Source organism: Tenrec ecaudatus, chromosome X (assembly GCF_050624435.1).
Source record: "Tenrec ecaudatus isolate mTenEca1 chromosome X, mTenEca1.hap1, whole genome shotgun sequence".
NCBI classification, from domain to species: Eukaryota; Metazoa; Chordata; class Mammalia; order Afrosoricida; family Tenrecidae; genus Tenrec; species Tenrec ecaudatus.
In genome coordinates, this window is record NC_134548.1 from 135,880,852 (window position 1) to 135,893,094 (window position 12,243).

Sequence of the window (12,243 nt, forward strand, 5' to 3'; positions counted from 1 at the left end):
TAGAATACATGGGATCACCATAAGTCAAGGGCCAAGTTAAGTGCAATGCCATGAGCGAAGAGCAACAAACAGCAGTGGATAGTACAGAAGGGTAGATGTTACAGAGAAACAAAGTTCGGCTAGAATAAGATGTCACAATGGTTTCTTAAAATAATTGGTGTCTCATGCTAGAGTGAGCTGACTACAATAATTGTACACTCCCTTCCAGTAGGCTTTTTTCAGACAGGTTCTAGATAGTAGCATAACAGGACGCTGTAGGGAACATTTCTCCATTGAGAGGAAGTTTACATTAACAGAGTGTTTTCCAAATTGAATTGCAACTCATTAGGGGTATCCTGAAATCAATTTAGTCAGTCATAAACGGTGTTGTTTAAAAGTGAATTCGATATAAATAGCAGTCCCCATCAAAAGTCCAACAGCTTTCTTAGGAGAAATGAAAAAACCCTCAAATTTATAAAGAAGGCAAGGAATTCTGAATAACCAAAACAATCTCAAAGAAGAAAAATAAAGTAACAAAGCTCACACTTCCTGAATTCAAAACATACTATAAAGCCACAGTAATTAAAACAGCTTGGTACTAGTATAATAATAGAATGACCAATGGAGACAACTGCAAGTCCAGGAATGAGTCATTTCATCCATGGTCAACTGATTTTTTTTATAACGATGCTAATCCATTCATTGGGGGGAAAGTTTCTTCAATATACAGTGCTGCGAAAATTGGATTTCCATGTGCATTAAAATGAAGCAGAATCCATACCTCACACCATACACATTCACACAAAATTCAAAATGGGTCAAAGGTCTAAATGTGAAAATAAAAACAAAAAAAAAACTCTTAGAAGAATATATAGGGTGTGTCTGAGGGTTCACCAATGGACTATCAGATTGGGTGGGGAGGGAGTACAATCAGCAAAAGACAGACCATATAAATAAGACCTCGTAGGAATTAAATATTTCTGTATATGAAAATACTTAATCAGCAACTTGTAGACAACCCACAGATTAGGAGAAAATTCTCAGGAACCATATTTCAGGTAAGGGTCTAATATCCAAAATTTATACAAAATGGCTACAACTTAACAACAACGATCTAATAAAAAAAATGGGCAAAGGACTTAGCTCACCAAAATGGATATTCAAATGGCCAACAAGCACATGGAAAGATATTCAACATAATTAGCCATTAGGAAGACACATACGAAAACTATAATGTGATACCACTTCACCTCCATCAGAATGGCGATGTTTTTTGGTTTGGGGGTTGTTGTTGTTTGGTGTGTGTGTGTGTGTGTGTGTGTGTGTGTGTGTGTGTGTGTTTTAAGGAAAATAACATGTTTTGGTGAGGTTGTGGAGAAACTGGAACCCTCAACTGTAAGCTGGTAAGAATTTAAAATGGATGGTCCCTGTGGAAAACAAGTTTGGTTGTTTCTCCCAAAGTTGATCCAGCAAGCCTAATGCTAGGTAAGTACCCAGAAGAAAGCAAAGTAGGCCCACAGACAGAAGTCTGCACACCAGCACTTTTCACAATGGCCACAGGTGGGAGCAACCAACATATGCATCAACATAAAAATGAATAAACAAAAAGGTGATATATACATACGGTGGAATATTACTCAGACAGAAAGGGAAGTGAAATGCTGATCATGCCATAGCATGGATGAACCTTGAAAGCATCAAGTGAGTCCCCAAAGGACAAATACTGTGTGATATCACTTCCACGAACTAATCAAAGTGGTTACTAATGGGGGAGGGAGGGAGAAGATTGAGTCATTGCTCAGGGAATGGAGTGTTTAAAAATGCTAGTGGAATGAGAGGGACAAAAAGAGTTGCACAGTATGAATAGTCCTGAGACGATTCCGAGCTGGAGCCGTGGAAGAAAGGACCTCTGTCGTCATGGAGGGCATGGCCATTATGGAGACAGTAATAATAGAAAGTGAGGAAGCAGAGTTGAGGCTCCCCTCAACTCCCAAACTCCTGTCTTCTTCTGGTGGTGCTTTCTACCAAAAGCCAGCTGGTAAGAAAGCTTGTGACACAGTACCAAAGAATCCGCCTCCCAGGACCCAAAACCGGGCATAGAAAGAGATGAGCAAAAAGTAGATCTGGGATAGGGATAGACGGAATGATTTTAGGTCATTAAGCAGTTTCCAGAATGCGTGGAAACATGAACAACTCAAAAACAACATGAAAACTGCTTTCACTCTCTTGGGACTATGGCTTAAAATATGATTAGATAAATGCTCTCCTGCCTCTTTTTTCCCCAAAGTGAATTCGAATGGAGAATACCAGGGAGCATTACACCCAGCTAGGCAGAGTATGGTTTTGAGGGACCTCTATTGCAAAAATATGGCCACATGTTTTTGTCTCCTGAGTCGCAGTGTCACTCACTGTGGGCTGCAGTCAAAACTTATTGAAAGCCTCCCATTTTTAAACCCAGTAGCTCTAAGAATTCTTATCTCTTCGTTGCAGAGGTCCAAAATTGCGGTCTATGAGAAAATGTGGTCTTACATGAAATCCGCAGAGCCGTCTGTGTTCACCAAAACAACGGCAGATGGAGTGGCCCGTGTCCGAAAGTCCAAAGGGAAGTTCGCCTTCCTGCTGGAGTCCACCATGAACGAGTACATCGAGCAGAGGAAACCGTGTGATACGATGAAAGTTGGTGGAAATCTGGATTCCAAAGGCTATGGTGTGGCAACTCCAAAAGGCTCAGCATTAAGGTGGGTGGAATAATATAACAATATCCGTGTTGTTATAGTATTCCACCTACCCTGATGCATTCTGTTGTCATTTTCTTTCTTGTGGATTTTGAGGTAACTTTTAAAAGTTTAAAATCTACAATATTCCATGGAGTTAAATAAGACGGTAAATTATGGTTTCATCTATTTAATGCATCCTTTTTTTTTAATGTTCTCTCTCTGTGTGTGGTCCTCTCTGACTGTTTGTTGCTGTTTTAATTTTACAGTTCAACGGCTTTTTCAATTTAAATGGTAAAAGCCAAGTTATGGTGCCATATGTGACGAATGTTAATTGCATGGATGTGGTGTTCTTGTTACTTTTTTTCCTCAAAGACAATTTCCCGCACACTTCAGTTTTGGGCAAGTGTTATCCTCCATGCCACCTTCCAATATTTAACCCTGTATTTGCTGTACAGACATTTTTTATAGCTCCACGTTCTGTGAAATTTAGCCAATTTGTCCTCTTGTGCTCCTTTTCTATACGTTAACGATTTCCTAAGCATTTGTGCATTTTCTTACAAGTTATGTTTTATCGTTTCAAGAAATGCTGTTAACCTGGCAGTATTAAAACTGAATGAGCAAGGCCTCTTGGACAAATTGAAAAACAAATGGTGGTACGACAAAGGAGAGTGCGGCAGCGGGGGCGGTGACTCCAAGGTCAGCCTCAATGTCACCACAACCGGGTACCCTTAGTGACGAGTAATCGGCAAGACTGTTAGCTTATTATTGAGGAGAAAGCACCAGACGACTCACACATACGAGTGCAATGACCAGGTTAACCCATGCCTGGCAGCTTTGGAAAGCAGAAGGCTTCAGGGCACTGCCCGCATTTTTGATCTAACTTGGGTCCCTTCTTAAACTCCCAGACAGAGGCTCCCTGTCCAACACTCCTTCCCTCTCTTCGCACACCAGACTGGTTGCCTTACAGAGGCCACGATGTGTGCTGCATTCTGCTTGGCTTTCCAGGGCCCAAGGCGTCCCTGTGCGCCTATCCCTGGCTGCCTTGGTTGAGTGGTTTGAGAAATTAGATCTAGCTACCAGTCAGGTGATAACCTTGTTTTTCTTTCTTTCATTCGTTCTTGCTTTCGTTCTTTCTTTGTTCCTTTCTTTCTCTGCCCTGTGATGGTGACTCGCGGAGCTCGGTTGGTTGATTAGGGCTGGCTTCTATTAATTATATGGATGAGTGCGGAGCTGTTGTTCTCTATGTGGGATGGTCCATTGAAGCAGACCCCATTTCACTCGAAAGCCAAAAGAACACCTTAGGCTTCAAGTTAAATAGGGTCTTTCTTCAATGGGCCACCCCATATAGAGTATTTGCAAAGACATTGTGTATAAACAAATGCGTCGCTCAACTGTGATACACTGTGTGTATGAATCCCTGATTTGGCTTTTCCCTAGCCATGTTCTCAATTCAGGTAGGTTGAATTCTTATCCAGGCTGCCCTCCTAAGAAACCCCATCTTATTTGGCTTCCCTTTGGCTCCTTAACACTCTTCAAGGCTAGAATGAATGAGTACCCATCATCCAAGCATCAAGAGATAGGGGCAAGCTCAGAAGCCATGGAAACGAAGGGATGGAAAGACATACTGGTAAGTAGGGGAGAGGATCTGGAAACAGGATTCTCCATGGCCCAAAGGGCATGGAAATTATATTGAAGCCTGTAAGCTTGGCTCTTGTACAACCAAGATATCACGGGCATCTTCTGATGAAGAACAGTGTTTCCCAACCACTGCTCACCAGACCGGCAAGCCGAAACTTTCCTCCTTCATAGACGATGGTTACACTTCCGCTCCTCTCATCCCCTCTCCATTCCTCAGAACCCCGATGGAAAAGTTAGTTTGCCAGTCTGCAGTAGAATATGGGTTTGGAAACACTGATCCAGAGCACTTGCAAAGAAACAAATTTTCAAACAACTTTCTTCAGCACATAATCTTACCAGATACTGGTGAGGCCTTTTATTGTAAAACCTTGATTAACCAGAACTCATCCAATCAGTATGCCAACTAACTGAATGATCGCCCCCACTCCACCCCCCAGAACTTCATTTTGATGAGAACCCATCAATAGTACCCAAAAAAGAAGATCACACGGAATGGTTGTTGTTTGGGATTAGATGACCTTGAGTTGAGGTCACGGTCAGCTCTGCCTCCTATCTCTTCTCCACTTGGATCGACTCTCAAATATTAGAAGCAGCTTCCCTGAGGTGAGAAAGTGGATCCAAGCATTTTAAGAACACAAAATGATTAGCCAAGAATGAAACAAAATGATTATATTCTTATTGAGGATTCCACCCATCCCTTATGGATTTCAATTAATCAAGGTTTTACTCTGTGTCAATACGCAGTAACTTCCTTCCCTACTAATGTGAATTGATGACATGGACAATGTAGCCAAACTTTTGACTCATTTGAGTTTTATAATGACTGATCTGATGCCCAAAGTATTTAGCACCTTCTTCCTGGTCTTTTTCTCATTCAATTAGCAGGCCACAGAGAACTTTAATTGTATCACTCAAGGGATTTGCAGAGTGAAAATTGAGCTGCAGTGAATACATTGCTCTCGTGGATTCATCATTCATACTCAATATGGATAAAAGGAGCCATGGACTACCTCGAGATGACTCTAAAACATCCGCAGGATGCCACGCCACATGCCCAGAAGTTTCAAATAACCAGACGTTCAGTGGTACATCAACAAACAAAAAACTGCACGTATTTGACCCTTCACCCAGATGTTTTGATATCATGAAGATCCCTAAAAGTTTAGACCAGCTATTTGTTAATTACAACCAGCAATCAAGTTTTCTTTTTTCCCCTCAGCTAATACTGCTGCAAAATTTTTATCAAGTAACTTTATTGACAGTTCATGATTTACAGAGTATCTGATTTGCAAAATAGAAAACAATTTCAATAGATCTGAAATGTTTTTTATTTCCCTGACCATAGTGCTACCCGCCAGGCCTCTTACAAATCACTTTTCTTGGTCATTCCTCCAGTCAACTGTGCCAAATAAGTCAACCCCTTTCTCAACTATGGATAAAGGTATGCTCAATGCTGCACTTCCAAGGATTGCTTATTCCATTTCTGGACCCCCAAGGAACTTGCCTTTATCTTCTTCCTTCTTGCTACCTGCTGTTTTCTGGGAGTGAGCAAGAGAAGGGGCAAGAGATGAACTTGAATCTGTTTAATCACTATTTGGTGATCATGCTAAAAGTAAATCCATGGAGAAGGAGGTAGAAATGGCAGTGAAACCTCATTCATTTGGAGCCCTCTAATCAATAAATTGTGATAAATTGGACAGGGACAAATTAAAATCGGTGTAACGTGATATTATCAGGGATGGAGAGGAGAGAGGTTTGCTAAGCAAATGATGAGTTTAGACTAGATTGCCAGGTGATTTTTTTTCCTTCAGAAAACAAACCCTTTTCAAATGCTGCAAGCATTTATTAGATATAATCATATTCATTACAAGCTACCTACTAGACTAAAAGTAATAAAACTGTCATTCTTCAGCCCAATTTTGTAATTCAGGTCTCTCTTTACTCATTCAGATAATTCCTCCCTTCTGTTTAGTCCAAAGCGGACTGTATTAGTGAGACTCCTCATGGATTATACTTCTTTATTGTATCACATCCCCAGTTAACATGACAATTGACTATTGGATATACCATCATCTTGTGTGCAGAATAAGTGCAACTGAGGGATGATGGTGACTTTCAGAAGGTCACACAGCTATGCTCTCACAAATCTATGCTGATTTTCAGGGTCACCTCTTTTGACGCTATTGCAGAAGGTGATTATCACATGTATCCATCCAGTGATAAATGTCAATCTGATTGCATGTGATATGTTTCCATAAGAATCAGGTTTATTCTCAGCCACCTTGGTTACATAGTAAATGGCGTCGTAAGGCCATTTCAGCGCTCACGACTGATTAGGAAAAATGACAGTCATCACAAAGCCTGACATTTATGAGTGGTTTTACTTTTTCAGAAATGCGTTCCTGCCTATTATCTCTGAAACCAGGAGCGGGAAAAGTACCTGTATTTCTTATTTCCCTGTATCTCTCCTGCAACCTTTAAATAATGATAAATGGGCAATTATATAAAATTGTTGACCTTTTCCCCCTCTAGATGTGACACTACACCTTCTGAGCCTATTCTAGAAATTTTACAGTTCTGTAAAAATGATCAGCAACATCTCAGGCTGTTGTAATTGTGTACATGCTTGAAAGGCTGACGTCATCATTTGTGTGGTTTTAATTTATGAATATGTGAACTCAAGAACAAAGTCAATCACTGACCCAGACTTATGGATGACCTACCCAAATATTGCTTGGTGTTACCAGCTTTCTAAATTTGGCCAAATGAGGCCTAAACAAAACAGAGTTTATCCTTCCTCGATGAACTATAAATGCAAAGGCAAGGACCATGTAAATTAGAGCTGTGGTTTGGGGATTTTTAACCTACAAACTGCAAATCACTCTTTTGTGTTAGTGCTTTATTACAACATGTGTGCAAATGTGGTAATTAAGAGCCAGTAGGTTGTTGCAGTGATAAGCCCTGATCACCAGGGGTTTGTGACACAGTCAGTGAAAGTCTGTCGCTGTAAATCACACCAGAATGAGGATTTAGCTGATGGATTCCCACACAGACACCTCCGCTGCCCTCCACCACTGTCTGTTGCCTCGGATGCTCAGTCTCCTGAGCCTTCCACCCGCCCTGCTTCATCCTCTGAGTACAGGGGAGGGGTCAGCTTGACTTTTCCATCTACCTTAGAAGGGGGGCTCAGATGAGTGAAACAAGTTAACCATATCTGGGGTGGTGATATGGCAAAGTATTACAAACCCTACCCCACTTCACCCTTAAGTTGTATCTGACTTTCATTCTATGTATTTGAATGGATTTCCGGTACTCTTATTTTCCATGCTGAAAATCAGCATAAGTAGGGTGACAAGGAAGACTGTGGTACTTTGGGGAACAGTAGAAGAGAAAGTTTTCAATGGGACCATTTGGGATCCTTTGACTGCAATGAGAATTAAATGATAAGCCCATTGTTGTTGAGTCAACTCCAACTCGTAGCAACCCCAAAAGACAGCACAGAACTGCCCCCCCCCAATCAGGATTCCAAGGCTATTAACCTTTGCAGAAGCCAACTGCCATATCGTCCTCCTGCAGGGGGGCTGGGGCGTTCCAGCCATGGATCTGTGGGTTAGCAAGTACGCATTGTAGCCCCTACACTGCCAGGCCTCCTGGTATGGTTTGTACCTTGAATGGGAAACCATATAGGAAGTGTTGGGTGTGGCTAGGATAGACACTTACACATTCATCATTTAAACCAGTGGTTCACTTACAGAATTACTGCTAACAAAATGCAACTTTATCGTCTTTGAAAATATATCCGCACTCGAGTCAACAAAGATGAAGCTAGGGAAGAACTTAGAGAATGTCTTTGGATAGATACAAACAGTAGCTTGCAATTTAAATTAGTTGTGTTTCCTTTCACACGGGTGCTTTCAAAATACCAAAAAAGTGTGTGTCGGCAGAAGAAATTCAAACCTGTGTCTCACCCCTATCACTGGCAATCTTTTTACCCCTTAAAGTCCATGCATTTGCTTAGCAAGTATTCTCTTCAAAGATAGTAAAAAGGTACACTTCACGACAGTCCATTTCCAAATTCTATCAGCTTCCTATTTAGTTGTACATAGATGAATGAGGTTGTACTGTTTCCCATACATATCAATGAGATCTTCAGTTTTGTGTGTATTTCTTCTTCCTCCACGTATGTCTCCAATTCTCCTCTCCTATGCCACCGTCTCTTAACCACTTCTCTTCCACACCCAGAATTCTTTGACATTCTTGGGCCTTGGGTAATGGACATGAAACTGCCTCGGCCTTTACCTGCAACAAGATGGACCTTTTATTGGCAGGCGCCACCCATAAAGGTAGACGTCCTGGATGCTCAAGGTTAAGATGGGACCCACTGACTTTTGATTGACACTGTTGTGTGTGTAGGCAAGAATCATTACAGATCGATGGCACTCCCTGGGTCTTAGCGGAAGTTCCTGTGAATTCCTGAGACTCTGGTTTGGGATCGAGGAGTAGGGTGAGTATATTATGCTCTTCGTTGATTTGCATGTCTCTGTGCTGGTACTGCTTCCTGGAAGTATGAAGAAACTGGTAGTGACTGAATTTGCTCCTTGAACTTACTCAGGTCTTCCTCCCACAAGCAAACCCTCACTTTCTCTCAAGTGGCTGCTTCAAGCAAGGGACTTTTTTGCCTTAAGAACTGAACCAGGCCAGTGACTGCCAAAATCATTGCCTTTACCAGATGTTAAAGAATAAATGTTACCACCGAGGGAGGAAAAAAGTCGTAATCCAGAAAGAAAACACCTTTAAAGTCATTCCATTCTAGCAATTTTTGAAATTGACTGCGTGACTTTAATGTAGATTTCTATGATTTGCCTTTGATATTATCTTGATAACTTGAATGTGTTTCTTATTGACAAATAATGAACAATGTCCAACCCCAGAGCTACAGAAAGAGCAGCAGGAGTGAAAAGCCTGAAGGTAAGAATGCCGTTATGCGATCATCAGGAGGAAAGACACCCGGGCCATTAGAGTGAAAGGTGTATGTGTCTGCCTTCTCTGCCCACCTCCAATCCAACCTTTTGGTGTCCTCTCACTTGAAGGGATGAGTATAAAACCACACTGTCTGAAAGGTAGGACAGACATGGAACAGAAGCATGGAAGATCTGAAGCAAGGGAACTACCTTGGGTGAGGGTGGGCATTGGGATTGGTGGAGAAGGGTGGGGGGAAATCTTTTTTATGGAGAACCATGAAAATCCGTGCTCTTTTAACTTCCTAGATAGCGGTATAGCATTTGGCCCTTGGCCCATGAGACAAATCTCCATTAGTCAGAGATGGCAAAAAATCTGGTCCAAGTGCTGGATTTATCATCCTGCTTAATTTGATCTGGCCTTGAAACAAATATTTCTCCAAATATGAAGCAAAGGCAGTAGCACACATTGATATGTAGGATCTGTAGTGTGTCCTGTGTCACATCACTATTTTGGATGCAGATGTGTGGATGCTGGAATGCATGCTTGAAGAAGATGGTGTGGGCCCTGCCACAGCGACCAGGCATCCACTCTCAGGCCTGCTAGATGACTTCATTGGTTGCAATCTATTTAGGATTCTGCTACGACTGACTCTTTTTCTTGAAGTCTTCCAAATGCATACCCCCCCTCCCCCCGCCCGCCTGCCCGCCCAAGTCCAGGGAATGAACTAGAAAGCTTCAGAGATACTCATCATAGTATGTCTGGTAAAGATTGGTTTCTCTCCACCTTCTCAATCTGTACCTTTTTGGTTTTTAGCACCATTGGGTTGAACTACAGGAAATACACGTCACATACATAACAAGTCAACACCAAATTTGATAGTTTGGCTTTCAATAGATTCTAAGACAGGTTTAGATAGTGAGTCGTCCAGAATATGTACTTGGGAAGGTATCCATGGCCGCTTTGTGTTCCAAACTGGCTTTGGCAGCTTCCCTGAGCCTCTTCTTTCTAACTGTCAGGGACAAATTAAAACTGAAGTCTTACTGACAAAGTAGGCTGTGTAAAATAGTCCGCAACCCATAATGATTAGGGATTTCTACAGGCGGAGGCTGGACAGAGGCCAGATCTGGCAGAAATCCATCAGTGAACATTATAACCTGTGGAATCAAGGGGTCTATTGCTTTAAATTTTGAGAAGTTCTCATTTCGAACACTACTGGATTTACCCACATGACTAAACGTTGGTTATAGGGCTGTTTCTTTAGCACAGATACTTATAGATAGGTTTCAATCACTAGCATTGTTAGATCCTTAATGAAATGACTCACAGCTTTCAACTCTTAATGCATGCATTATTGAATTTTCTCTCTGCGCTTATATTAAATTATGATCCCATTAGCAAGGAGTTAAATAGGTTTGAACTACATTTGTGAATTGCACAGATACAAATACTCTCAGAGGCCGCTGCTAGCAGTTAAGCACTGTGAAAGTCTGCAAATCACTATAGTTGCCCCTTTGCAATGAAAGTGACTGGGATGGCCAGTGGCCAGTAATGCCTGCAGTACTATGCATGCATGCTCCGAGTGTGGGGAGAAAGCTCCGGCTAATACAAGAGCAGAAGAAATGAAAGAACATAAACCTTCATGCTTCTGCAATCCTACATGCAGGCACCTCAGTACACAGAAGGGGATACAGCTGCAGATGTGCTGGTGTTGTTGCAAGTCAGGTTTTAAACTGCCATGGGCTCTAGCAGCTGCTCTGTGGAGAGCTATTACTCTTCCCGACACCTGGCCCTGGTCAGTCTCCAGAAAGGAATGGAAAGGACCTGATAATAAATGCTTTGGTCCATCAAAGAATCTTCTCCTCGTTGGTCCTAACAGCTTTCCTCTAGTTCCTAAATGCTTCCTACTCCCACCCCCAACTATCATGATCCAAATTCTACCTTGCAAATCTGGCTAGACCAGAGGATGTACACTGGTACAGATAGGAACTGGAAATACAGGGAATGCAGGGTGGAAGATAGCTTCAGGGCCAGCGGTGTGAGTGGCAATACTGGGAGGATAGAGAGTGAGTGGGTTGGAAAGAGGGAAGCGATTACAAGGATCTACAGGTGACCTCCTTCCTGAGGGACAGACAACAGAAAAGTGGGTGAAGGGAGACGTCGGACAGAGCAAGATATGACAAAATAATAATTTATAAATTATCAAGGGCTCATGAGGGAGCAGGGAGCGAGGCGGGAGGGGGAAAAATGAGGACTTGATGCCAGGGGCTTAAGTGGAGAGCAAATGTTTTGAGAATGTTGAGGGCAATGAATGTACACATGTGCTTTACACAATTGATGTGTGTATGGATTGTGAGAAGAGTTGTATGAGCCAAGGAGGAACTCTTAGTAACTTATAAGGGATATGGTAGGAGAAGGGCTGCCAGCTTAGGTTGTGAGAAGTCTCCATGTGCATCATCGAGCTATGAGGTTGTTAGCGCAGGCTTCTAGTTAAGTGGAAGCCCTAGCTCACTCTTCCTTTGACTTCTCTGCTGTGAGCTTGTCTTTCTCCATGGCCTGTGCATGTCGGGTCCCTCCGAAAGGCAGCATTGGTGATCTTGTGGCAGTACTCATTGCTGTGTACGAGTCTCTGCTCAGAACAGAGAAGAGAAGCCATTCTGTGGAGCCATTTCGAGCCCACAACCTCTTGGGTGGGTAAATCGTCCTAAAACCCTGAGACCCTAGATTTTTCAGGCCCGGGGCCATAGCTATAGTACAAATTCCTCTCTATGGGATCACCAGATTATTTAGAGGAATAAACTCGATCATTCACAAGGCCCTAATTTTTTCTTCTTGTCCCCCATGATGAAGCTCGGGATCTCACAGCCATCTCTCAAAATGCCTGTGTTCATAACAAGCAATACAGAATGCCTCCCAGATATTTATTTCAGTATTTAGGTATCACCTGAAA

The 12,243-nt window shown here is 42.2% G+C and overlaps 1 protein-coding gene across 1 annotated transcript in view; it reads left to right on the forward strand.

Moving 5' to 3' along the window:
- The window catches only part of GRIA3 (glutamate ionotropic receptor AMPA type subunit 3), a 389,236-nt gene that overhangs the window by 360,849 nt on the left and 16,144 nt on the right, over window positions 1-12,243 (forward strand). Inside the window, exons 13-14 of the mRNA XM_075539616.1 lie at window positions 2,470-2,717; window positions 3,278-3,392. Coding sequence (XP_075395731.1) covers window positions 2,470-2,717; window positions 3,278-3,392 — 363 coding nt within the window. The remainder of the gene's footprint in view (window positions 1-2,469; window positions 2,718-3,277; window positions 3,393-12,243) is intronic.